The sequence below is a fragment of the Haliotis rufescens genome, unplaced genomic scaffold (genome assembly GCF_023055435.1).
Source record: "Haliotis rufescens isolate VD_foot unplaced genomic scaffold, xgHalRufe1.0.p SCAF_4, whole genome shotgun sequence".
NCBI lineage: Eukaryota > Metazoa > Mollusca > Gastropoda > Lepetellida > Haliotidae > Haliotis > Haliotis rufescens.
Window position 1 is genome coordinate 38410306 of NW_025964112.1, and position 24552 is coordinate 38434857.

At 39.7% G+C, this 24552-nt stretch overlaps 1 protein-coding gene across 30 annotated transcripts in view; it reads left to right on the top strand.

The window, feature by feature from the left end:
• The window catches only part of LOC124134678 (CLIP-associating protein 1-like), a 154423-nt gene extending 130080 nt beyond the window's left edge, over positions 1 to 24343 (top strand). For 24 of the 30 annotated variants that reach the window (XM_046499641.2, XM_048382546.1, XM_046499631.2 and 21 more), the window contains 16 exons: positions 99 to 162; positions 805 to 968; positions 1954 to 2032; positions 2881 to 2886; positions 6679 to 6822; positions 7540 to 7626; positions 8291 to 8677; positions 9421 to 9499; positions 11441 to 11479; positions 14723 to 14789; positions 15725 to 15851; positions 16535 to 16663; positions 20147 to 20284; positions 20972 to 21040; positions 21494 to 21610; positions 22170 to 24343. In XM_046499641.2, coding sequence (XP_046355597.1) covers positions 99 to 162; positions 805 to 968; positions 1954 to 2032; positions 2881 to 2886; positions 6679 to 6822; positions 7540 to 7626; positions 8291 to 8677; positions 9421 to 9499; positions 11441 to 11479; positions 14723 to 14789; positions 15725 to 15851; positions 16535 to 16663; positions 20147 to 20284; positions 20972 to 21040; positions 21494 to 21610; positions 22170 to 22259 — 1786 coding nt within the window. In that variant the 3' untranslated portion in view covers positions 22260 to 24343. The remainder of the gene's footprint in view (positions 1 to 98; positions 163 to 804; positions 969 to 1953; positions 2033 to 2880; positions 2887 to 6678; positions 6823 to 7539; positions 7627 to 8290; positions 8678 to 9420; positions 9500 to 11440; positions 11480 to 14722; positions 14790 to 15724; positions 15852 to 16534; positions 16664 to 20146; positions 20285 to 20971; positions 21041 to 21493; positions 21611 to 22169) is intronic. The other 6 variants (XM_046499633.2, XM_046499645.2, XM_046499644.2 and 3 more) reach the window with 3 other exon arrangements.
• The last annotated feature ends 209 nt before the right edge of the window (positions 24344 to 24552 follow it).

The following is a 24552-nucleotide window of genomic DNA, read 5'->3' on the forward strand; positions in this document are numbered from 1 at the left end:
TTGATTGAATATCTCTTGTCTATTGCTAGTCTAAGGAGTTTTCAAATTTCATATTTTTTTAATTAAGTTGTAATTCTGATATCTCTTTTGTTTTTCAGTCGAGTAGAATTGAAAAAGGTTACTGAGATTTTTACTAGAATGTTCCATGATCCACATAGCAAGGTAAGTTGAATGAAGAAGTACCATTACTAGACAGTAGATACATATGAACATCTTTGAAATGTTTGATTTGAAACCAGTACAAATTTTAAAGTAGAAACAACACAACTAGAATAACTAAAAGAGGTTCCTAAAGGTTTTGTGGTCCCTGGTGATCTGTTATTACTGTTAAGATATGTTTTCCAGCATTTTCATTGCACAAGTTCTAGATGAGAAAAAGTAGTCTACAGGTAGACATTATAAGTGATTTGCCTTTGTTAAAACAGAAAGTGTAGCCTGTAGACAGTATTGACTAGCCTGGGCCCCGTTCCACAAAGCGATCTGAGCGCTATGAGCGTCGTAAGTCTATGTTAAAGTATGGGAGTTATGATCATCTTAGTGCTACGATCGCTTTGTGGAACAGGGCCCTGGTACATTTTGGCTAGCCTCATGCATACATAGATGTATGCTTGGACACAAGAAGACAATCGGTCCTGAACTGCTGCTATATTGTGTACAACCATCCACATGAGCTACAGGTTTCATTTAAACATTTTAATGAATTTTGCTTGTGTGAGATGTGTGTGTCTGTGTGAGGTGTCTGTGTGAGGTGTCTGTGTCTGTGTCTGTGTCTTGTGATTGGTGACACTCTGTTTGTGTTTTCAGGTGTTCAGCATCTTCCTGGACACACTCGTGGAGCTGATTGGCCTCCACTGTCGGGATTTGCTAGACTGGCTCTACATCCTCCTTACTCGCCTCCTCAACAAGACAGGGGCAGACATGCTTGGATCAGTCTATGCTAAACTGCAGAAAGCTTTAGATACTGTTAGGTGGGTACATGCATGTATTGATTTGTCTTTTATCTTATGTTCTTTGTGGTGCAGGTGATCCTGATGTCACAAGGCATCACATTTCATTCTGCAGAGTTGTGTCTCTTAGCCCTACCAGGATCTGCTGATCATTGGTTGGAAGGACAAATTCCCCCTGAATATGATCCTTGGTCTGTCAGCACCATACCCTTCAGCGTTAGAAATTGGCACTAGTCCTATAGTCCTTGCCAAACTGCCAAATAGTTAAGGTATCACAAGGTCTAGTAGAAATGGCAATGTCAAGAACCCATGTTGCTTGTGATTAAGTTTCCTCCGCTATAAAGCAGGTACACTGTGAGATACATCTGACCATTCCACTTGGTGTTCAACACAACTCACCTATAGCTATGAAACACCTTAAGGGTGGTTATCACATTCAAGAATAAACAAACTATTCATAAGAAATGGAAATGTCAGGGTTAAAACTAAACAGAAAAGCTTTACTACCCGGGGGCACGGGTGGCCCAGTCGCTGAGCAGAGTTGCGTCCCTTGGGCACTCCAGAAACCTATGATTGTGGGTTCGAATCCCGGTTCGCCCCTATTATGTTTCTAGGTTTGTGCTCGTGGGTTTCACCAAAGTGGTAAACGTCTGAGACCTGCATCACTTTGGGCTTTCCTCCCACATTAACCTGACACACTGCGATATAACTGGATTATTGTTAAAAGCGGTGTTAAACCCAACTCACTCACTTTACTACCCCGGGTAAAGATAAAATGCCCTTGTAATGTTAAAACAATGGGGTAATTTTGAAATTTGTACCAGTCCTGGGCTAGCGGGCTAGTGTTAATTTCTAACCCTAAATTATGTTACATTTTAATGCTGGAAATGTGTTGTCGGTGCATGAAGGATACCTCAAGTCTAGCATCAATAGTTATTGTACTCCTTCAACTAGGCTCACTTATTTTAAAATATTGTTCATAAGTATGTGTTTCTTTCGTTTCCAGAGAAAACTTTCCAAGTGATCATCAGTTCAATACGATTACAAAATTCATCATAGATTCTACCCAGTCCCCAAATTTGAAGGTAAGCCAGTGAATGTTGTGCTGTGGAATGCCGACCTAAGAATTCTGGTTGTCGCTTCCTTAACAGTTTTCTATTATTTAGGTTTTGTTCAATGCGTCCAGCAAGCCCTTTCCTTTGCGTCCTCATTTTGCAACTTATTTGGCAGACATGCATGCGAAAAAAGGAGACAAAATGAAAAGTTGGATTTGTCCAAATTATCCCACTTGTCAGGAGAATGTGCTCATGTGAGTTTGGTTAGGGTGTATAAAGTGTGACATATATATTACTTTAAGCTTGATTGCTTACAGGATTTAAAACAAGTGTTTTGAGTTATGCCCGCATTTCACTACGACCACGAATATCCTGAATCACCCCGTATAGGAAATCTTTCATGTTCGTGGATATATCTCAATCATTTCTTGAAGTTCTTAAATGAATCTTAACAGCCACTAATGTCCCGAGTCAACTACAAATCATGTAAGAATTAAGTAAGAACAACGTTCAGCATATTCGTAACTTAGTCGTAGGTGATTCTTACAATTCGTGCATGATCCGTACATGAATTTTGTAATTCGTACGTTTCTTAACCATTCTTGGCATTCTTCATATTTTTCAACCTGATTAGCCACAAAAGTTTGCATTATTGGCCGAATCATCACGTAATTCTAAAGTTTCCGATTCGGGGTGATTCGGGATATTCATGGTCGTAGTGAAAGGGGGCCATTAGATAGTCCGCAAACGTAGATTCAGAAGACGTCCTCTCACTGTCCAATATCCAATGTTTGAATACTCTATAATCATAGATGATTATGTATAATGCTTGATTATATCAATTAACATGATATTTTCTTTCTCTTGCCTCTAATTAGCAAAAGGTAATATTAGTTTGTTGTGAGCATGGGATGTTTTGTATTATCAAGGGAAACAACTCTGCCAGCTTGCTGTTTGCAATTGTTGTTTTGTCAATTTAGCTGTGTTGTGTGTTTTGTCAATCAACATGGTTGCAATGTATGTTTTGTCTATGTGAAAAGAGTGCTTTTAGTAAAGTGTTATTGTGTTGGGTCTGTATATTTGCACACTTGCATGGAACTGTGCTGCACATTTTGATTATTGTTTGACTTTGTAAATTAATTCTGATAATCATCTTCTTTGATTGATTTCTTTGAGAAACACATTTACATTTAAATTAGGCTAAATATAAGATAAATCAGTTCTAATGCCAAATATAAAATTTATTGTCGGGCAATAACTAGTTTCTTTGTTTTAAGTGTTCTTTTGAGTTTATCAATTAATATGCACAACAAACTATGTACAAATGTGGAAACTATGCATATAATGTTGCTCATATGACAATACTGAGATCTGTTAGGAGAACTACCGTATTCAACGTAATAAGTGCCCAAGGCGATATTTGCTAATATATTGGCTAGTGAACAATCCCAATTAGCACCCCTTCTGATTGATCAATGTACACAAGACTTATTTATTCGTGTATAATAAGCACTCGTGTGTTATATGCACCCTTAAATATGCACAATTAAAGTCTGGAAAAATATATCAGTCGTGTATAATACGCACACTTTTCTTTTGTATCATTTCAGGCTGTAAACCACGAAACAATTTCACCAAAATTATATTCTAATAAGAGCCCCCTATTTCTAATTTTGAGAGTGCCCTGGGCGCTTATTACGTCGAATACGCTATATGTATATTATTAAAATGTCATAAGTTCCCAGGGATAGAGATTATTACTTGGCAGCTTGCCCTGGCCAGTTTGCATAATTTTAAATGTATTTTGATGTCTTTCTATTTTGATGAATTCTAACATTTCAAATTTTAGGTTTTCTTTTGTCACATTTGATGTTTTTCTCTCATATAATTCCTCAGCCCCAGCAAATATCTGATGCATTTTCTCTGTACTTGGTCTGTTCACTGATTTGTTGGCATATTGACAGTGACAGTTCAAATGTTTTACTGAAGTTTGAGAAAATAAGTTTGTAATATATCAAGGTAGAAAAAAGTACTTACGTTAAACATATTTGCTCTGCTTTCTATGTGAGTATGGCATTGTTGATGGAGTCCTGAATATGAATGAAAATAACCATATAGAGACTCGAACATGCATAGAGGTCGATAATTCTGATAATGGTTTTGATGTTGACTATTTGACAAATAACTCTCCTCATGTTCTGTCAGTTAAAATGCATGAATCGAAGACACTAGTATTAATATTTTGCATATAATTGTTTTGTCCTAAAATTTGAGTTGTCTCTTTTTAAAACTTTTATTTCTTCTTTTAATATATCTAGAAATTAATGTTAAAACAATTCTATTGCATTAATGACTCAGCAAAACACTGATCGCATGTAATTAGCTTTCAAATATATAATGCAATGATATTGAGTTAAAAAGTTTATAATTAATCAACACGTGATAGGCAAAAGTGTGTAAGAATTGCACATTCATCAATATGACTAAAATTCTATGTATGATGGAAATTTGTTCCAGCATGATAGATGTTTAAGAGAAATTCTAAGATGTGTTTTTATTTTTGTTTTAGTAACTGGAAGGACATAAATAATCTGTTGTGTGTCATATGTTGTGATATTAAATATGTACTTGTGTCATAAATAAGAATTCTCAAGTGTTTTAGAAAAATATAATGTTGAAAAAACCTGCTTGGGAAAATAACAATTGCTTTCATCAGCACTTGAATAATTAGGTGATTAATATGATTGTTTGACATTGATGCTAGACATGCATCTGTTCACTAAACCCTCATTGCCACATGGAACAGGTACATAGTACTATAAGTTGAATATCTCTAGTTTCCTATGTATTTCCAGAGTTGTCAGTAGATGCACTTGATTTGGAGTTGGGTATTCATGACCTCCAGGGTCCCTGTCAATCAGTGCACCACTTTGTTGCAATATATTTTCATGTGCTTTTGTGATTATGCACACTTAGCAATCTTTAGAGAAGACTCAGTGATTTTTAATCAAGACAGTGGTTTATCTAGGATTTCTAACAAGTGCCCTTGCCAGGCAAATTGTGAAAAATTGTTTTGCTCTTAATTGGGATATGTTTTAAAGTAAGCGACCGACCATTTGATGTCTGTAATTTTTTCACCTACTTCTGAAAAAAAACACCAGACATTTTTTAAATTAAAACTATGAGCCAAATATTTTTTTTCTAATAAATGCTTTGCAACAATGTAATGTTTGTGGGAGACATTTTGTTTTCAAACAATATGAAACATAATTATTTTATTCACAAATATTTGGGGACAACATATTTTTTTCTACAAAATCACAGCCCTCCATCCCCCATAATATCAAATGGTTGGCCCCAAATTAAAGAATTTTGACATTGCATTAATGTTAAACTAAGCATTAAAACATCTTCCTCAGCATTGGTTCTGTTATCAGTGACAGACAAGTCACCACTACGAAGCTGTAACATAAGAAACACGTACTGGGAAATGTTTAATTCCAATTTGGGATTTTTTTACAAACATTCGCTGCAGAATTGGGGCTGAATATGGGCCTTTAAACAGGTCTAGGTAAATCACTGCAAGGTAAAGCATTGGAGGTTATTCCTTCAACACATGCTCTTTAGAAAATACTGTAAGCAGTGCAAGTGACTAAGAGATGAAGCCACTTCAGTGGTTTTCTAACTGAAAACCATTAATGATTTATATTTTCTGTAAGGATTGTTCTTAGGGGTAATCCTAGATATGAATTGAAATGAATTCGTTTGAAACATGTACAGCATTTTCAACTGCCATGGAGACACACACTATTTCATTTTCTTGCTGGGGCGGTCAGGTAGCCTAGTGGTTAAAGCGTTCGCTCGTCACGCTGAAGACCCGGGTTCGATTCCCGACATGGGTACAATATATGAAGCCCATTTCTGGTGTCCCCCGCCGTGATATTGCTGGAATATTGCTAAAAGCGGCATAAAACCATACTCACTCACTCACTCACTCATTTTCTTGCCGAGTCAGCTGCTGACTTGACAATATCATGCCTGTCATGTAATAGACCAGACATACATTGGCAGTAGCTGATGGAGCCTCTATTATCTGCCCCCTTTAGGTGTTGTGGATGAGAAACAAATGGTTGTCAAGTAGTGCTCATCTTATGAGGGGGCACGGGTGGCCCAGTAGTCTTAGGCGCCACTATTCACTGTGCAGAGTTGCGTCCTTTAGGCACGCCAGAGACCTATGATTGTGGGTTCGAATCCCGGTCCGCCCCAATTATGTTTCTAGGTTTGTCAGCACCATACCTGTGCTCGTGGTTTCACCGAAGTGGTAAACGTCTGAGACCTGCATTATTTCGGGCTTTCCTCCCACATTAAGCTGACACACTGTGGAATGCGTCATTTACTTATATACACTTTTTACCTCAGTGAGACCAAATAAATTAAAGAATTCATCATTTAATTATAATAGACAAGTCATTTTTCTCAAATTTCATGCTGTGCTCTTTGAACATATCCACGTAGCCTTTTATCAGCCTTACTTACATTGTGATATCATTTAGATCTGCCTGTGTTTTGATATCAGTCATGACTTTGTTGCATGATAAGATTTGGTTACAGCAAGATGTGATATTTGTGTTGTGGAGGCTGGAGAGTTACGTCCCTTGTTTGCTTCTGTGTTTCAGGTTAAGATAGCCATGTTGCATTACCTCAATAGTCTGATTATTCACATGGCGTCCTCCGACTTTGTAAATACCATGGATGTTCGGTTAGCAGTCTCCAGAATCATCACATGGACAACGGAACCAAAGAACACAGAAGTTAGAAAAGTAAGTTTGCCTTGGGTTGTGATGTTTGTGTCATAGACTGAATGGTATATCATTATGTGAACTTTCATTTGAATAGTCATGTGTAAATAGGTGGTGGGTAGCTGAGAGGTTGAGCATTGGCCAGTCATGTCGAATCCGGGTTTAATTCCCAAATCGTGTGATGCCCATGTTTGATGTTCCTCACAATGATAGCTGGAATAATAATAAATAATACTAAAATCAGTGTAAAACACAACTCAATCACTTGCTTCCGAACAGTGATGTGTACCATCATCATTGATTTACTCCATAACATCAATTATTGTTTTAAATATCTCCTTAAAGATGCTTACGATGTCATTTGTTCTGGGGGGGAAAGGGGGGCCTATTTGTCTAAGGTAAAGCAGTCCTCGCAGAGTTGCATCCCTTGGGCACAACAGAAACCTATGATTGTGGGTTCGAACCCTGGTTCACCTCCCACATTAAGCTGACACGCCGTGATATAACTGGAATACTGTTCAAAGCAGTGTTAGACTGAACACTCACTCACTCACTCACTCACTCACTCACTCACTCACTCACCATGATTTTGGGTTTCATCGAAGTGGTAGACATTAGACATGAGGCTGCCTGGCTTCTGGGTGTCCTCCCACATCAAGCTGACACAGTGATAAGACTGAAATGCTGGTCAAAGCAGCTTCAATCCCAACTGACTCCTGTGTTCCCTGTCTGTTCCAGGCTGCCCAGTTAGTTCTTATAGGCCTGTTCAACTTGAATGCCCCAGAGTTTTCCCTCATGCTATCAGCGCTGCCCAAAGCATTCCAAGTAAGTTGTTCACACTCTTGCTTCCAGGATTTGTTTGTTAAGGTTAATGTGCTTAATTTGGACACTTGTCAATAGAATCGGGCTATGTAAGTTGATAAATCAGGTCAATAAATCAATATTTTTCATGTAAATAAGCTATTGCAACAATCTAGTATGACATTACTGCAATTTCAAGAAGAAATATGGCCTGTGAAATTATTAATTTTTAGCTAAAGTGTTAAGGGGTAAAAATGAATTATTATTTTCACAAGTCTGGAATAATTATCTTTTACAGAGTTGACATCGGCTTAATGGTAAAAGTGGTAGTCCACAAGGAAATGTCACTAGTTCTTTCTGAACATTACTAGTCGTGGACTAGCAGAGTTCTGTTTATGTCAAACCCTGTGTTATCATTATTTGTGTGATTGCTGATCAAGTCAAGTTGTTGAATTCAGAGAATAGATCTAATCATGCAGGTGGTATAGCTTCCAAGTAACGACACGTCGCTATATAAGTGCAATAATCTTGGACGCGATGTTAAACCCCATTTCAGCTCACCTCCTATGTAACGAAGTAAACAACAAGGATTAGATTTTTATTTACTTCCCACCGATTAAGCAGCAGTGCCTAATAATTCTATTGATCGACAAAGAATGCATGTAACACAAATTAATATTTCTTGAAGGATGGTGCCACAAAGATATTACACAACCACATTCGCACAACGAGCGAACCAATGGATGTACTGTCTCCCCGAAATGCAGCCAGCCCTGGGCAGCAGAGGAGCAGGCCACCTTCTCGGTCAAGTATCGGCCATCCAGACGAGTTTGAGACCGAGAACCTGAACCCAGAGGACATTTACAATTCCATTAAAAAGACTTCTGCTGATATCCAAAATCTTAGCATAAACAGCAAACTGGACCATTACGATGATATTAAAAAGAAACGTGAGTTCACATCACAGGATTCTGGGATTCAGGACTTGCGGAATGACAGTCCCGATGCTGTGGATGGTGGGAAGAGGTCTCTTCATTATAACCCCTCACACTACCAGGAGGAAGTCAGGAATAGGGTGAGTTGTCCACAAGCGTCTAGAACGCCATGCTGATGTTGCCGTGTACATTTGTTTTGTTTGTGTCTATTTCCATTTCTGGTGTCGGAAGTAAATGTAAGTCTCATCCAGCAAGATGCACACACTGTTACTTCTGCAGCAACTCCTTCAATAGTACCTACTGAATGCTGGACCAAAATAACCTAATATTAACACATATTGGTTGTATTACTGAAATACCATATTCGATGTATTTAAAAAGCACACCTGACCAACTTGTAAGACCAATTTGTAAGTAATCTTTATAAGCAAAACCTGAAAATTTACATGACAAGACTTTTTTTCTTTTTTTTGCCCAAGTCACCCAGCCCAGCCCTCCGAGTTACCTGTCCCAGCCCTCCGAGTTACCCTCCCCAGCTTTCGGAGTTACCCATCCCAATCCTCGAAGTGCCCCGTCCCAGCCCTCGTGGGTGCCCCATCCCAACCCTCGGAGTGCCCCATCCCAGCCCTTGTGGGTGCCCCGTCCCAGCCCTTGTGGGTGCCCCGTCCCAGCCCTCGGAGTGCCCCGTCCCAGCCCTTGTGGGTCCTGTCCCAGCCCTCGGAGTGCCCCGTCCCAGCCTCCGAGTTACCCTTCCCAGCCCTCGGAGTGCCCTTTCCCAGTTCTCAGAGTGCCCCGTCCCAGCCCTATTGACCACACTCATTCTCTCCCCTAGCTCAGGAACCTACAAATAATAGTTTACATTGTCTTCATGTTCTATTTTCAGAATGCAATGAATGGGTACAATAACAAGCTTGCCCTGGCTGAGGCAGTGTATGATGGAGAGAATGACTTTTTCAATAAAGGTGAGAAGGACAACACGCTGTTCATAGCTGTTGAGGGTTGGTTGTCATATAATTCATGCTTCAAGATTCATGAGTTAGAATAGACGTTTTCATAGATGTAGTTTTAATATGTAGTTATATATGCTTTAGATTAAAAAGAAATGGTGTGTGTTACTCCGTCAAACTGCATCAACAAAATATACCTTGCATGCTGGCATTCATTACTTGTGACCAAACTGTGAAGGTGACACAGCAGTCACAATACAACAGTGTTCCTTTAGGAATTAGATCTGTCCAAATGGATTTACAAGGGAGTTTCTACACAATTATATACCTCATGGCAACAGTGGTTCCTAGCAGCTCTCTGGCCACATGCTTGTCATGTGATGATGACAACTGAGAACTAGTGCGTTGCGACTTCAGAACGCCTTCACACAGCAGTGACATGGCCAGGAATCAGTGGCTTCCTGTTAGGGGCATGGGTGGCCCATGCACTGCAATTAGCTGTGCAGAGTTGCGCCCCCTTGCTTGCCAGGAACCTATGGTCGTAAATTTGATTCTTCCTGATGATGTTTCTAGGTTTATCAGCACCATGCCTATGATCATGAGTTTTGCCAAAGTGGGAAAGGTTTAAGACCTACCGTAGCTCACTTTGGAACCTGTGAAGATCTGGATTAGAATGGGTCTTCAGCAACCTGTGCTTGCCGTAAGAGGTGACTCTGCTTGTCGTAAGTCTTAAAGAGGCGACTGATGAGATAGGGTTGACACGCTGTGATATAATTGAAAATACTGTTCAAAGCGGTGTTAAACCAAGCTTATGAAAATCCTACATCAGGTAAAAATGCCATTTTGCTAGAAGGTGAATCGTGTAACTGCCAGTGAGACTGGATAGAACTATAGTATGTCACCTTGGTAATGACAGCTCTGGGCTGGACGTTGGTCATTGCTGTGGGCTAAGGGACCATGCTCTTGGAAACTCAATCTCATTAAAATCAGATCTTAGTTCTCGCTACCGCTAAACAAAGATCTGAGGACATCATTAGGGGTCACGTCAGAACAACCTTTCATCTGACCAATCAGAGTGTCGCTTACCAGATCATGAAAGTGACAGTCGGAATGTGTTTTCTAATCATGCAACCTGGAAAACGTTAACACAGGGTATTCAAAACGACAGTTACGGCCTGTACGACTGATTCTGTCAAAATTATCGTCTATCTCTCGCTTCCATGGGAGAAACATTTGAACGGAGGAGGCGTTGCACAGTTTGTGGGAAGCACTGCCATACAATCGCAACCATGTAGAAGACATTCCGGAATGTTTGTTTGTTCAGTTTTTAAAAAATTAATCAAGAACTGTGTCAACATATTTTTCAAGCGTAGCCTCAAATGGAAGTCGCCAGATTGAAATGAGTGCCGTAAAGCTTGAGAAAGCTGCTTTCTAATTGGCTGATGTCGACTTCTTGTTAGTCGTTTCAGTTGGAGGCCATGTTTGCAAAAGGACGTTCTGACGTGACCCTTAATGGGATGTCCTCAGATCTTTGTTTAGCGGCAGCGAGAACTTAGATCAGATTTTAATGAGATTGCCAGAAAACGTAACCACCGATGATGACAAACTGCTGTGATGTGGCTGAGACACTGCTGACATAGGTTATGATGTAAAAGTATTATGATTCATGATAATAATGTGTTCCATTGTAGCCTGTAGTGGCCAGTTCCACTCCGTAGTGTATGCACAATAATACACTTACAAACTCATCATCCATCATCTAAATGTTTTTGTCTGGTGATTCTGGTCTTATATTGTGGTTTTATTTGCTACAGTAGTGTTGTGTATTATTTTCAGTGGTATTGTCCATGACTCCTAGTATTAGTTCATAACGAGGTGTTTTCTATTCAGTTTTTCCCCAGAGAGATCTCGAGAGTTGTCGTAATTATTTTTTGAATACCCTTGATTTCCCCCTAGCTCCATGGCACACCCTGTTGCTAGGGTCCCCTTCGTATGGTGAGGATTTTATCATTCAATCGATATTTTTGTTTGTTTCTGTTTCATTTCTCTTGTGTCTGAAGTAAATGTAAGTCTCATCCAGCAAGATGCACACGCCCTGTTATTTCTGCAGGAGTTCCTTCATCAGCACCTACTGAATGATAGACCAACACGACCTGATATAAATACATAGGATGTTGGTCTTTGTTTATAGAATTGAAATACCGTGTTCGCCATATTAAGTGCCCCCTGTCCAACTTCTAGACCAACCTGTATTTACTGTAAATACAGAAGTGTAGAAAGTGTGTTATCAAAAAGGTTTTAATTTCATGAACGTTTGAAGTCTGTTCTCTATTTACATCAAATTTAACTTCTGTATTTTTTTAATAAGAGCCCCTCTCCCCCAGTCAATTTTCTCAGCACTCAGGGTGCTTATTATGGCAAATACAGTACATAATCTTGGAGAGTTTATAAAATAAGTTTGCTATTGAATCTACATGTTGAAAGCATAAAATGAAATGTTATCTGCAAAGGGAGATTCATTACAAAATTCATTGGGGTTATCCTGTCATACAAATCACCAGACACTTCACTTAAAACTCAATTAGTAATGTAAATGATAATAAGTGTCCTACTTAAAATTTTATTCCTTTTACCCGGGTAATAAGTTATAGCTATGAAATATCAGTGTCCCTACCTAAAGCGGAAAAGTATGTGTTTGTGAATCTTGTTGGATGAAAGACGAGACTATCAATTTTGTTACCACTGTCTTCATCACCTCTGGTGCAAGGCATGTCTGTGTGGGGTACTGGTACCTTGTGTCTCTGGGGCCCCTCTAGCAGCAAAACACCCCTCCCTCCCCCTGCTCCCTGGGATGAGGTGAGAGTACTGAAGCATGTTGCCCTGATATTGATGTCTGTGTGGACAGATCACACAATTGAGGATGTCAGTTACATGATCGATATCTGGATATGACTTGTGGTAGTAATCCTTGTGTCTAGTGACAGTGAAATAATTTGGTCAATTTTACATTATTCCTTGATAGGTGCTTCTTAATATATATATATAATATACTTATGTGAAAAGGTTTGCTTCCGCTTGGTAATTTCATGATAAAGTTTTTATCTAAATATTTGTCAGTCTAAGAATGGATTTTCTAAATTTGCACGTGCGTGCACAGGTTGGTACAATTTGTATGATCTCATTACACTCAACATATTTAGCTCATGATAGAAAAAGATTAAGTCCACAACAGCTGAACACATGTTGTACATTTCAGCAGGTTTTCAACTATAACGTGTGTGTTATTAACCATTTGTGCTCTCCAGACAAAATTTTATAACTTCTCATTTCTTGTCTGTGTAGTTTGCATTTCACTCTAATATCACTTCAAACACACTGATAACTGTCACCACTACCAATGAATGTCGTCACTTTCTTCATTTCTCACTGTTATGAACTCAACTTGAGATTAACTTTGAATTGCACACAGACGTTTGCCACAAGTCTTCATGAAACCATCCTGGCATGTTCCCTGTTTTCCAAACGAGCCATACTAGTATTTTATGGGAGCTTCAGTGAATAACAACTTGACCCACCTTAGATAATTTGTCAAGTTGCATGGCCCGCATGTATGTAAGAATCCGGATTAAATTTAGATCCACCTGTATAATTAATATTGTAAGCTTTCCAGCAATCAATCATTATTAATCTGATGCAATACGTTTAAAAAGTCGTAAGTGTCGAGAAGGCTTGACATGTCATGTTTGAACATTGAAATTGGAAGTGATGCTTGTATAGATTAGAGCATGAATGTTTTCGATTGCTGTAGCACTGAGATGCTGTCACGTTGCCTGCATGCGTCATTGTAAAAGATGAATAATGTTTGATTTATTTGTATCATCATCATCCATCATCCATCACATTGTCAATCCGGCCAGAATAAAGTGTTTGTGACATATATGATTGAATGTCTTGGAAAAGGTGTAGACATCTTTTGTTTTTGTGGTATATCTTTCATCAATGTGTTGCATTTCACAGCTACTCCACATGGCAAATTAATTTTAATACTTCCCTCACATGCTCCGAATCTTCTTTTGCCAGTTTGAAGATTTGATAGGCAACATCAAGTGCATATGCAGATCTTGATCCTTGATATACAAGACTTGTTGCATATACATTTTTATGCACAACCCCATAAATATTTTTCAGGGCTTTTCAGTACAATACATGTCATGCTGTGGTTTGAAATAGCCTGTATGTCAAGATGTTCCATGTTTGAATGTATGTGCCATGCTTCTGTTAGGTTAGAAGCCCACTTTCAAAAATATTATCTTACCAAACTATAAAACAGAAGTTTCTCCGAGTCTTTGAGTGTCGCACCAGCAACTGTATGTCATCATATATCTGGCGAGGGTGGCCCAGTAGAGATATGTTCACTGTAGGTCACTGTTGCATGGTTGTGACTGTCATGATCATGTGTTCAAATCTCAGATTTGCCCTGATGATGACCCTTGGTTTGTCAGTACCATCCCTGTGCTTGTGGCACACATCAATGACCTGTAGCTCCATCATGATACATCTGTGTATCATGTTATGGCCCTAACGTGTATCATAAACATATGTGTAGCATATCAGCAACTATGTACCATGATACAGCTCTATCAGTATCACCCCAGCATCTGTATATCATCATCCCAAACATGTATCATATCAGGACCTATGTACCATGCCAGCAACTATGTACCATGATACAGCCCGATCACCCCAACATCTGTGTATCATCATCCCAAACATGTATCATATCAGGACCTATGTACCATGCCAGCAACTATGTACCATGATACAGCCCTATCACCCCAGCATCTGTGTATCATCATCCCAAACATGTATCATATCAGGACCTATGTACCATGCCAGCAACTATGTATCATGATACAGCCCTATCACCCCAGCATCTGTGTATCATCATCCCAAACATGTATCATATCAGGACCTATGTACCATGCCAGCAACTATGTACCATGATACAGCCCTGTCGCCCCAGCATCTGTATATCATATTAGTTCTATCGCCCCAGCAACTGTGTACCATACTGGCCACTGTACCATGATATAACACTGATAGATGAGCACTGCAATAAGTTCATGTGTGGGAGGTACAATGCTGTGGCTGCTGTGTTGATGAAGGAGATACTGTGTGTTGAAGTAGGATGTCACATAACAGTGTTGACTGGTACTGACTGCTCTGTGTATGTTGTAGGCTCATCACCAGACCAGGGGGAACTCATCAGTGAAATTCTTAATGAATTATCCAATCACAATGAACGGTAAGTATATTCTCACATCCTGGAATAAGTTGAAGGGTTGCCTTTTCTTGAAAATTGACTGTTTGTCATCCAAAATGTCCCAAGATGTTTTTCAATTTTTTAAATGATATTGACGAATGTCCTTTCAAAAAAGTTCGGAGAAGTATTCTGAGACATCTTATTTACAGAGGACAAGAAAACAGATTTTCAGATTAAGTTCGTGCTCCGATTATGTCATTAAAAACATTAACCTATGACAGCTTTCCTCACACATTATTGATTCATTTGGCACAGTTCGATATAACGTAAGTACGGTACTACCCAGTCTAGTTGTGTAACAATACGGTGATACTGTCTTGTTCCCGATACAAGGCCCACAATACAATACAATACAATACAATACAATACAATACAATACAATACAATACAATACATTACATTACATTTATGACCTCTGTATCATGATACATATCATACATTACATTACAAGTTGTATTGTTGTAAACATATGGTAATAATAACACAATACAATACATAACATAACATTACATTACATTTATGACCTCTGTATCATGATACATAAGATACATTACATTACAAGTTGTATTGTTGTAACATATGATAATAATAACACGAACTGTTCCACAACCAGCTTACACAGATTCTACAGTATTTCCAATTGGCTGTGAAAAGCATAACATTCACACTGCCCTCTTGTCTATATCTTTCTGCCCTTCAATATTCATCTTTGATCTCTGAAATTTAAAAACAAATGATTCAGGGTTGTGATTTTCCTGCAAAAAGAAAGGATATCAATTTATGAAATATAAATACTACATCAGGATACGGATCGTATCTCACCCATAGTATTGGAATACGTAATGCAATCCCATCGTATTGTTACACCCCTTGTCCTGTCTTGTTGTACACTCACTGACTCATGGGCTTCTTTCCAGGAATTCCGAGCGGCAGAAAGCAATGATCACCTTGATGGAGATCACGCGAGATGACCAGTTCGGTCTGTGGGATGAGCACTTCAAGACTATACTGCTTATCTTGCTAGAGACATTAGGAGACAACGATGTAAGACCTTATGCTTTGCGAATACTTCATTCATACTTTTCATTGGCGATTGATTTTCATGCCAGCAAGTAGATCTGTGATGATGGTTCTTGTTGGGGATGTGTCTTGTAGTGTTACCTGTCTCTACCTGTGGAGATCCATGGGGCATAGTAGGTTCATGTTCCCAGTGTTTGTAGGAGCCAACTGATGATGATCAAGTTACAATGTGTCTTTGTTCATGCTTTCAACCACTGGTCAGTCAACTCGGTTCCTTACAGGCAACACTGTGAAAATCCGGGTTAGAATAGGTCTTCAGCAACCCATACTATCTGTAAGCTGCGACTATGCTTGTTGTAAGAGGCGACTTATGGGATTGGGTGGTCATGCCCACTGACTTGGGTGATGCATGTCATCGTATCATATTGTGTGGATCGATACTCATGATATCCATCACTGGATTATCTGGTCCAGACTCCATTATTTACCGACCACCGTTATATAGTTGGAATATTGCTGAGTGCAGTGTTAAACAACAAACAGACAAACTTTACAGGCAGACATGACAAAGCTTGAATATTGCTGATGGTATGAAACAATGTTCACTCACTCATGTCAAACAGATAGTTGTTCAACTTCAATGTATTTAGGAAACTGGTACTTATTACTTGCACACTAACTAATATATGTTTTGTTTTGACCAACAGAGTCAGATTCGAGCTTTAGCCATCAAAGTTCTGAGAGAGATTCTAAAGAAGCAGCCTGACCGATTCAAGGATTACTCCGAATTGACCATCTTGAGAATACTTGAGGCTCACAAAGATCCAGCCAAAGAGGTACTTTGCCATGCATAATCTGTATCTCTTGGAGATGGTGGGGTAGCCATGGTTTGATTCCTATATCATCAGGGTGTGATTTTACATTGGTACAATGTGTGAAGGCCATACATGGTTTTCCCCACTGTGATATTGTCACTCACTCACCCACTCACTCACCCACTCACTCACTCACTCACTCACTCCAGGATGCAACTCACTCACTCACTCACTCACTCACTCACTCACTCACTCACTCACTCACTCCAGGATGCAAATGTATAATCAGTTTTCAGAGTGTACTATTGGATGTTTACAGCGCCTCTTTCAAACCAACCATACAAGTACAGTTCAGAATGTTAACATCTTTCAATAAACATTAATATAAAGACGAAACTTGTGGGTACTGATACACATGACAGTTTTGAGAATATTAAGTTAGTGCTGTGACCCTACAGGTTCCTGCCACTACAGTGAGGGTAGTGACTTTACAACCCATGCACATCTCTCATGTTTCACACCAGCATAAAGGAAGGGTGTCCTATGGCCATTTAGTTTACAGTCACATAGTTCACTGGGAATTAATCCCTACCCATTACCTTTTCATCCGAGTTTAATATGATCTGGCGACCTTCTTGGTACACGGGTCACTACATTGTCTTAACCCTTGCTACTGCTCGGTACTGATGGGATTTAAAAGATTAGAAATCAAGAACCATTCTTTCACTTCATAAGGAAAATGCAAAGTTTGAAAAAGTGTAAAAAAGTGAAATTAAAATTTAATAAATGTTAATTTTACATTTGAAATATTTCTTAAAATATGTATGTTATTTTGAGGTTTCTTAAACAAATGTGTGTTATGTTAAAATATATTGTTGATGGTCCCTTCTCATTGGCATCAGTTTGAAAGGTCAAAGTAGACACAATTTATGGATGACAACTTCTTGATTACTGTAAAGGTGATGTGCTTCTTCTCTGGTTGGGTGAGGCAGTTGATGGTGTTGAGTGCCCTGTCTCCATGTAGACGATGGATGAATTGTTTGATACATTACAATTCGTCAGTTTGAAAGGTGAAAGCCGAACAACAATATTTGATACCAAACTCATCAAATTTGAGAAATCAAAACTGTGTGATAGAGACAGGTTTGAATCACTTTGATCAGTGAAGGGTTAAAAGGATGGGAACTGCAGGTTGACATGATGTCTACTTTAGCCCTATGTACTTTATACGTGATATATGCAATTAGGTCTTCAAACACAGCTTTGGTACAAGATGTTCTAAATCATTTGATGATAGCTTGGGGTAATGCTAGAGGCAGCAACACAACCTGACACCCAGGCAGTTTTAGATGGTTCTCTATAAAGGTCTAATTAACGATACTAGTTGGTATTGTATGCAGGAGGCACATGATGTGAGGAGGAGTCGCGTCTGCTTCAAGTTTCATGCTGAATACTTGGTTTGTTTCTTCTTTTATGTCATGTCTGGTAGGGGTATGACTTTACTGATTTAAACTTGGGGTGGAGGGAAGTGGAGGCTTGGAGATTTACTGTACACATGCAGGAAATGAGGATTAGCTTTTGTTAGGTTCGGGAATTTATATCTTGAAACTTAAAAAATTGGTTTTATGTAGAAAGGATACTGTTGATAGGTGTTGTCGTGTTAATCAGAGAAACTGCTCACCAGTGTTATTGGTTACATGTCTACTTTGAAGTATGCAGTGGTTTGAGACCCAGGCAATCTGCAGTCTCATTGCTATGGAACTTTCTTAGGCATCTTAAGACATGGTGACTATTGATAACTTTTGTAGGTGAAGACACTGTTAATCTGATATTAGACTGTAAGGTTGACAAGGATTCTTAAGTGGTCTGTTAGAAAATATGTTGAGTAAGTGGAGTTTGATTCAACAAGGTTTTTTTTGTCCTGTCTGATATTCGGTGGCACTCACATCTTATCTCAGTCTGAAGTTCTGATGACTGTCCATTGATCATTCCATGGGAACCTATGCTGGTTGCAAGAGTCGACTTAATAGATTGGGGGGTTAGACTTGGTGACTTACGTGTCACCGTACCCTGATGGGTCACTGCTCTCAATTCAATCACTGATGGTCTGGTCCAGACTTGATTATTCACAGACCACCATCTTTATATCGCTGAAATGTTCTTGAGAGTTGGCATTAAACTACAAACTACCTGCATTTAGATTAGTAGCATTCCCGATGTTTCTATAGGGGAGATGGTCACCTGACTCTGATAGAGAGGTGCTGGTTAACTGGGATAACATATTCAGCCCGGTTGTAGTCTCACTTCTTAGATGCTCAGTTTCTGTGAGCCAAGTTTCGGTCCAGTGTGTCTTCAAAGACTCAAATATTGTACACACTGTGATGAGGAGACTATGAAAGGCCAGACACCCAGATCTTGCCATCTTCATTGACAGAGTATCACTGTAGTCAAGTGTCGTGTTGATGTGCCATCTCCTGGCCAGGACTGGCAGTTACTGACTAGTACTCCCCAGGTATCGGGTTGCTAGCTTGGCATGAAGTTAGTAAGCGGGACACCGTGCAGGCTGACACCTTGTGGTGAGGAGGAACACTCTCATGCCCTTTACTCACGTTATCTTACCTGCTCGTCTGTGGAAGAGAATCCTAAATCCAAGATACTGTCATGTAGGAATCGCATTTGAAATATTTCTTGTGATAGACACTGAGATAGTTTGGATTATTTCTCTTGAGGCAACAACTTCAGATTTGTGAATTGTCACTCATGTGTTGACACATGTCGTGGATCAGTGGACACACAATTCTGTGGTTTTTGTAGTATGTGAACACGAGATGGTTGTGCAAGACCAGGCTGTGTGATGCGGTTTTTGTTCCGCAACTTCTCAGGTCTCACTTCTTTATCACTTGCCGCAGCAGGGGGCCCGTGACTGGTAAAAACAACACCTACATGTTACTATGGAAATATCTACCGACATTCTCAGTCTGTGAGATACGGGAGTACTGGTGAATGTCTATGATAGCTTGGCATTAATGTTGATACATGTTTAATCAATAATCACCCTTCTGTTATGTCAGAAAGGGAAGATCGGTGTCTTGTCGGTTTACACAAACAGCACAAGGATCTTGCATTTCATACAGTATTATCCTTGTCTAAGTTTTTCGTAAGAGGGGTTATGTGGCATAGAGTTGTTTCCCTTGGTCATTCAATACTTAATAATACCATACACAGTACTCCATGCACAAGCGCACAATCACAGAGAAAAAAGTTAATCTTAAAGAGTGAGCAGGAACAGATTTTTTGGCTTGTTGGGTTTACTTCAACAGCAAACCTCGATGACCTGTGTCACATTGTGATTTCCTCCTATATTAAGCTGGTTTGCTGTTAAAGAATTCTTAAACACAACTGCAAATGGGATCAGGACTTGATTCTGAATTGTTTGATCTTGGGACATTGACAGTCTATCCACAGTAGTGACCAGATGTTACATGGGGTGATGTTGTGTTGCAGGTGGTGTTGTCGGCAGAGGCATGTGCAGACACCCTGTCTACTGCCATCCCCGCAGAGCAGTGCATGAGGATCCTCAACCAGATCGTCCAGACGGCTCACTACCCAGTCATCCTGGCCGGAATCAAGATGCAGACTAAGGTTGGTTGTTGTGAGAGTTGTGACTTGTCTCAGGTGACAAAAGCACAAAGACTGGTGCAGGGAACACTTGCTTGTGTGGACAGAGATGTTACAAGGTGCTTCAGACTTCCAGGTGCCCATTGACTCCTCAAAGTGACAATGCCCTTATAGTGTTTGAAATTAAGCATGAAAGTCAATGATGTCCATAATGTTAAAGAGTTAGGGATCCCTACATTCTTAGGTCACAGACTTCAAGGACCTTCCTCCTATGATTGTGGGATCGAATACCCGTGCTCGTGGGTTTCGCCCAAGTGGTAAACGTCTGAGACCTGCATCACATCGGGCTTTCCTCCAACATTAAGTTGACACGCCATGATATAACTGGAATACTGTTAAAAGTGGCGTTAAACTCAACTCACCCTCAAGGACCCTCCTAGATTTTGGACACTGCCATATATCTGGTCCATCCTTGTCACAGAGAATCGGTCTCCAGTCTCATTAGTCGTGGTTCACTCTCGAGACATGGTTGATAGTGCACTAACACATGAAATTATTGAAGTGGTGTGAAGAAATCTGTGCACATCATAAGTTTTCATATGTCTTTTTAATTAATGAACTTTGCTTAATAAAGAAATTCAAATATTTTGGGGATTTCTTTTTATTGAGGTGGTTATATTATTTGTGAGACAATTGTCCACTTTGTTGTAGGTGGTGGAGAGGTTGGACAAGGAGATTCTGGAGAGGATGCTGGCTGACGTAGTCCCAGGTCTACTCAGGGTGAGTCCGCATCACCTCGCACTGCATGTTGTACTGTACCTCGCGTCCTTAGCCATAGGATTTGCTGGTCATGGGTTTGAACCCCAGATTTGCCCTTATTTTGAACCATTGTTAAAAACAAATGGTTATTTTTAATTTTATTAAAGTTATGAATGTTTCAGTTTGTGCCTGCCTCTGACATAGAGACTTCAAACCATTTTATATATATGGTTGAGAGTGGTGTAAAAACCAGCTCACTCACTAACTCAGAAATGCCACTATACCTTCCAGAAGGACATTGTCAGTACTTAAGTTAATCATTTCTCCTTTTGTGGTAATGGCATCCAATATAATGAAGTGAATTATTTGTACATAACTATTTACTCATGTTATTGTTTTCGGATTAAGTTATGCGGTAATTGAAGAACCATTGACGGGCAACAGGCAAGTGTGACAGTGTTGATTGTGTTTCAGGGTTATGATGCTCAGGAGAGCATGGTGCGGAAGGCCAGTGTTTTCTGTCTAGTTGCAATACACCTGGGGGTTGGGGAGGTGCTGAGGCCGTACCTGCAGGAGCTGTCTGGGAGCAAGGTAAGGGGACTGTAGTTGTGTAAAGGTGGCAGGCATAGAGATATGTGTAGGCAAACACTGAGGTTCTGAAGGCTATATTGATGCCAGGTTTCTGCTAACTGAGTGATCATGGAGTATCTGATATTTGTAAGATCGCCAGTTTGAACATTTAGTTGTGGAAGTCAGGAACAGTTTATTTGTATGCCCTCTGGCCTGCTGATATAAAGAAACACTTGTCTCCATGTTTGCTTAATGGATGACATAACGGTAGCGAGAGATAGACGATATTTTTTACGGAATCAGTCTACGGGCCATAACTGTTGTTCGGAATATCCTGTGTTAACATTTTCGAGGGTGCATGATTAGAAAACATTCCGACTGTCACTTTCATGATCTGGTAAGCAACGCTTTGATTGGTCAGATGAAAGGTTGTTGTTTAGCGGTAGCGAGAAGTAAGATCTGATTTTAATGGTGTTCAGTGGACTGATTATTGACCCAGCAATATTTCCGTTTAGGTGATATGTCAAGGGATTCCACCTGTTGAGTAGCTTGACATGTTCTTTCATCCCTGCTGTTGCAGATGAAGCTTCTGAACCTGTACATCAAGAAAGCCCAGGCCCAGAAGGATGACCCTCGCAGTGTCCAGTCTCCGGTCATGTCTGACACGTGACACTTCCATCATCAACTCATGTAGCAACGAGTGCTGTGCCGTGTGATACACACCCACCTAGCCTGCAATTGGCTCCACACTGGCCAATCAGACAGCTGTATTCCAATCACATGACTATCCCGCAGCCAGTCAAAAGGAAAAAAAATATAATTTGAAAAAAAAAGAAGACTTGTGGCCTTTTCCATGTAGAACCGAAGTGCTAGCCGACATTGTGACTCTCATATGCACACCTACAAGTGAGAACTGTCTGCTAATGTCTGTTCCTGCTGCTAGGGCTTGGTCTATAGCTATCACTGTATCGGTGTCAGTGTAGCATCATGCAGGCTTGCTTCCATACATACACGGTTGTAGTGTTCCCTAATAAGAACGGAAATACGTTAGGTTTATTATGGACACTGGATAACGGATGAGCCAATATTTGATGCAATGAGATGTTTACGGATATACCTTTTCATGCTTGTCTGTGGTACAGATATGAACAGTGGTGTTTTTACGTGTATGAATGTGATATCAGAAACTAGAGCTTTCTCTGTCATTTTTATTCATTTTTTGTAGGCACCGTCAAATGTTCATGTTCTCAGTATCAAAATGGGTGTCTGTGTTTGTGTTACCAGAAAGGCCAGATCATTTTCGCAGACAATTTTGACATTTCTTGATTCAGTGTACAGTAAGTCAACCCATCATTAACTTAAAACAGTTGCCATTTTCTTCATATTCATAAGTTAATAAGGTAGGTCGCTGTCTTGAAATAGTCAAGCTGTGTGATCAAAAGAACCTAAGAACCGGTTAGTTCAAGCAATATGATTGGAGAGCATATTGTTAAAATTAAATTAGCAATAAACATGTGTCCATCCTATGCATTTGAGGTTAAATATATTGAAGAGATTTTAAGCTAGTGATTGACATTTGGTACACACGACTTCGAATTTTCTGTGTGAGGATTATCAACATCATGTTCACCTTTTCACATAGATCAAATTCATTTAATTTACAGCTCATGATGTCGTGTACTTAGTGATTTTTATATCCAGTTATTTATTCCACTCATTTTAAGGTGATATTTACTGTAGAAAACTTATAACAGCACTATCTGATTTTAGACACATCTATGCTTCTGGGAATATTAGCCCTTTGGAAATGTCTTACAATGGTCTCCGTGTCGGGCACAGGGTGAAGACACAACAACCAACTTGTCTCTGAGAAGATCTCAGATTATCTCACGATATTATTCAAAATAAAATCTATATATATTGTGTATATGGAGCATTTGGTACATTTGAAAGGATATGTAGCTTGTCTTTTGAAGGAAACTGAGACAGGCCTGTGTATCGTAGTCGTCGACCTCTGTCTTGAGCTCAGTGTATTATATGTACAGAACTAATGTGTATACTGAAATTTGTACATTTTATTCAGAGTGGCGTGGCCACAGCATGACTTTGGGGAGGGAGGGAGTAATCATTGTTCCTATGTGCAGACTGGGGGAGAAATCATTGCGTGTTCAGTGTCACAGAAAACTGTGTGGTGCATGCTTAACTGTGATTGTGTATCTGCCAGTACGCAGAAGATGACTCCAGAACCTCATTCCTGATGACACCCGCCACTTCATGCCATTTCTCCTGGAGCCAGCATCTTCTCATCTGTCTATTTATTGTGCATGTGTCGGAGCTTTCTGTAGTCATTGACTAGTTCTCAGCAGGAGGCGGTTCGCCTGTTACCAGTTGATTATCTCTACCGACTGGAATCTATCCACTGGCTCCATCTCTTTGCCTGACACGTTATCGGAGTGTACACTCAGGACCACGTGGAGGACATGTTTCTGGGTTTTAGACTGACGGCTGCTTACTGGCAGAGGTGAACTTGTGTGCATGGTACGAATGGAACTGACAGTAGAGAGAGTTGTTGCTGTGACCCTTTAGTGAGTGTACATGCCTCACAATATGATAGCAGTGTATACATATTGTAGCAACTGTGTCAGTTTGTTTTATCTGGTCTTATGTCACGTCAGTTTCTTTAATATATGCTATTATTATTATTATATTGATGATATGGCATGTTCTGCTAATAAACACAACTCTTAACTATGATTTCCTTTTATGTTGTTTTTGATTATTTGAGGATCTCGGGGGTTAGAACTTTCATTCTGACCAAAGAAGCAGGGTTGATCCTGGGTGTGTTTTGTGAAGCAGGTTCTGGGTGTTCTCAGCTGTGAAGTTGCTGGAATGTTGCTGAGGTCACTCACTCACTCCACTCCACTCAATACTCGTGGCGCTGGGGTAGCCCACTGAGCTCGTCA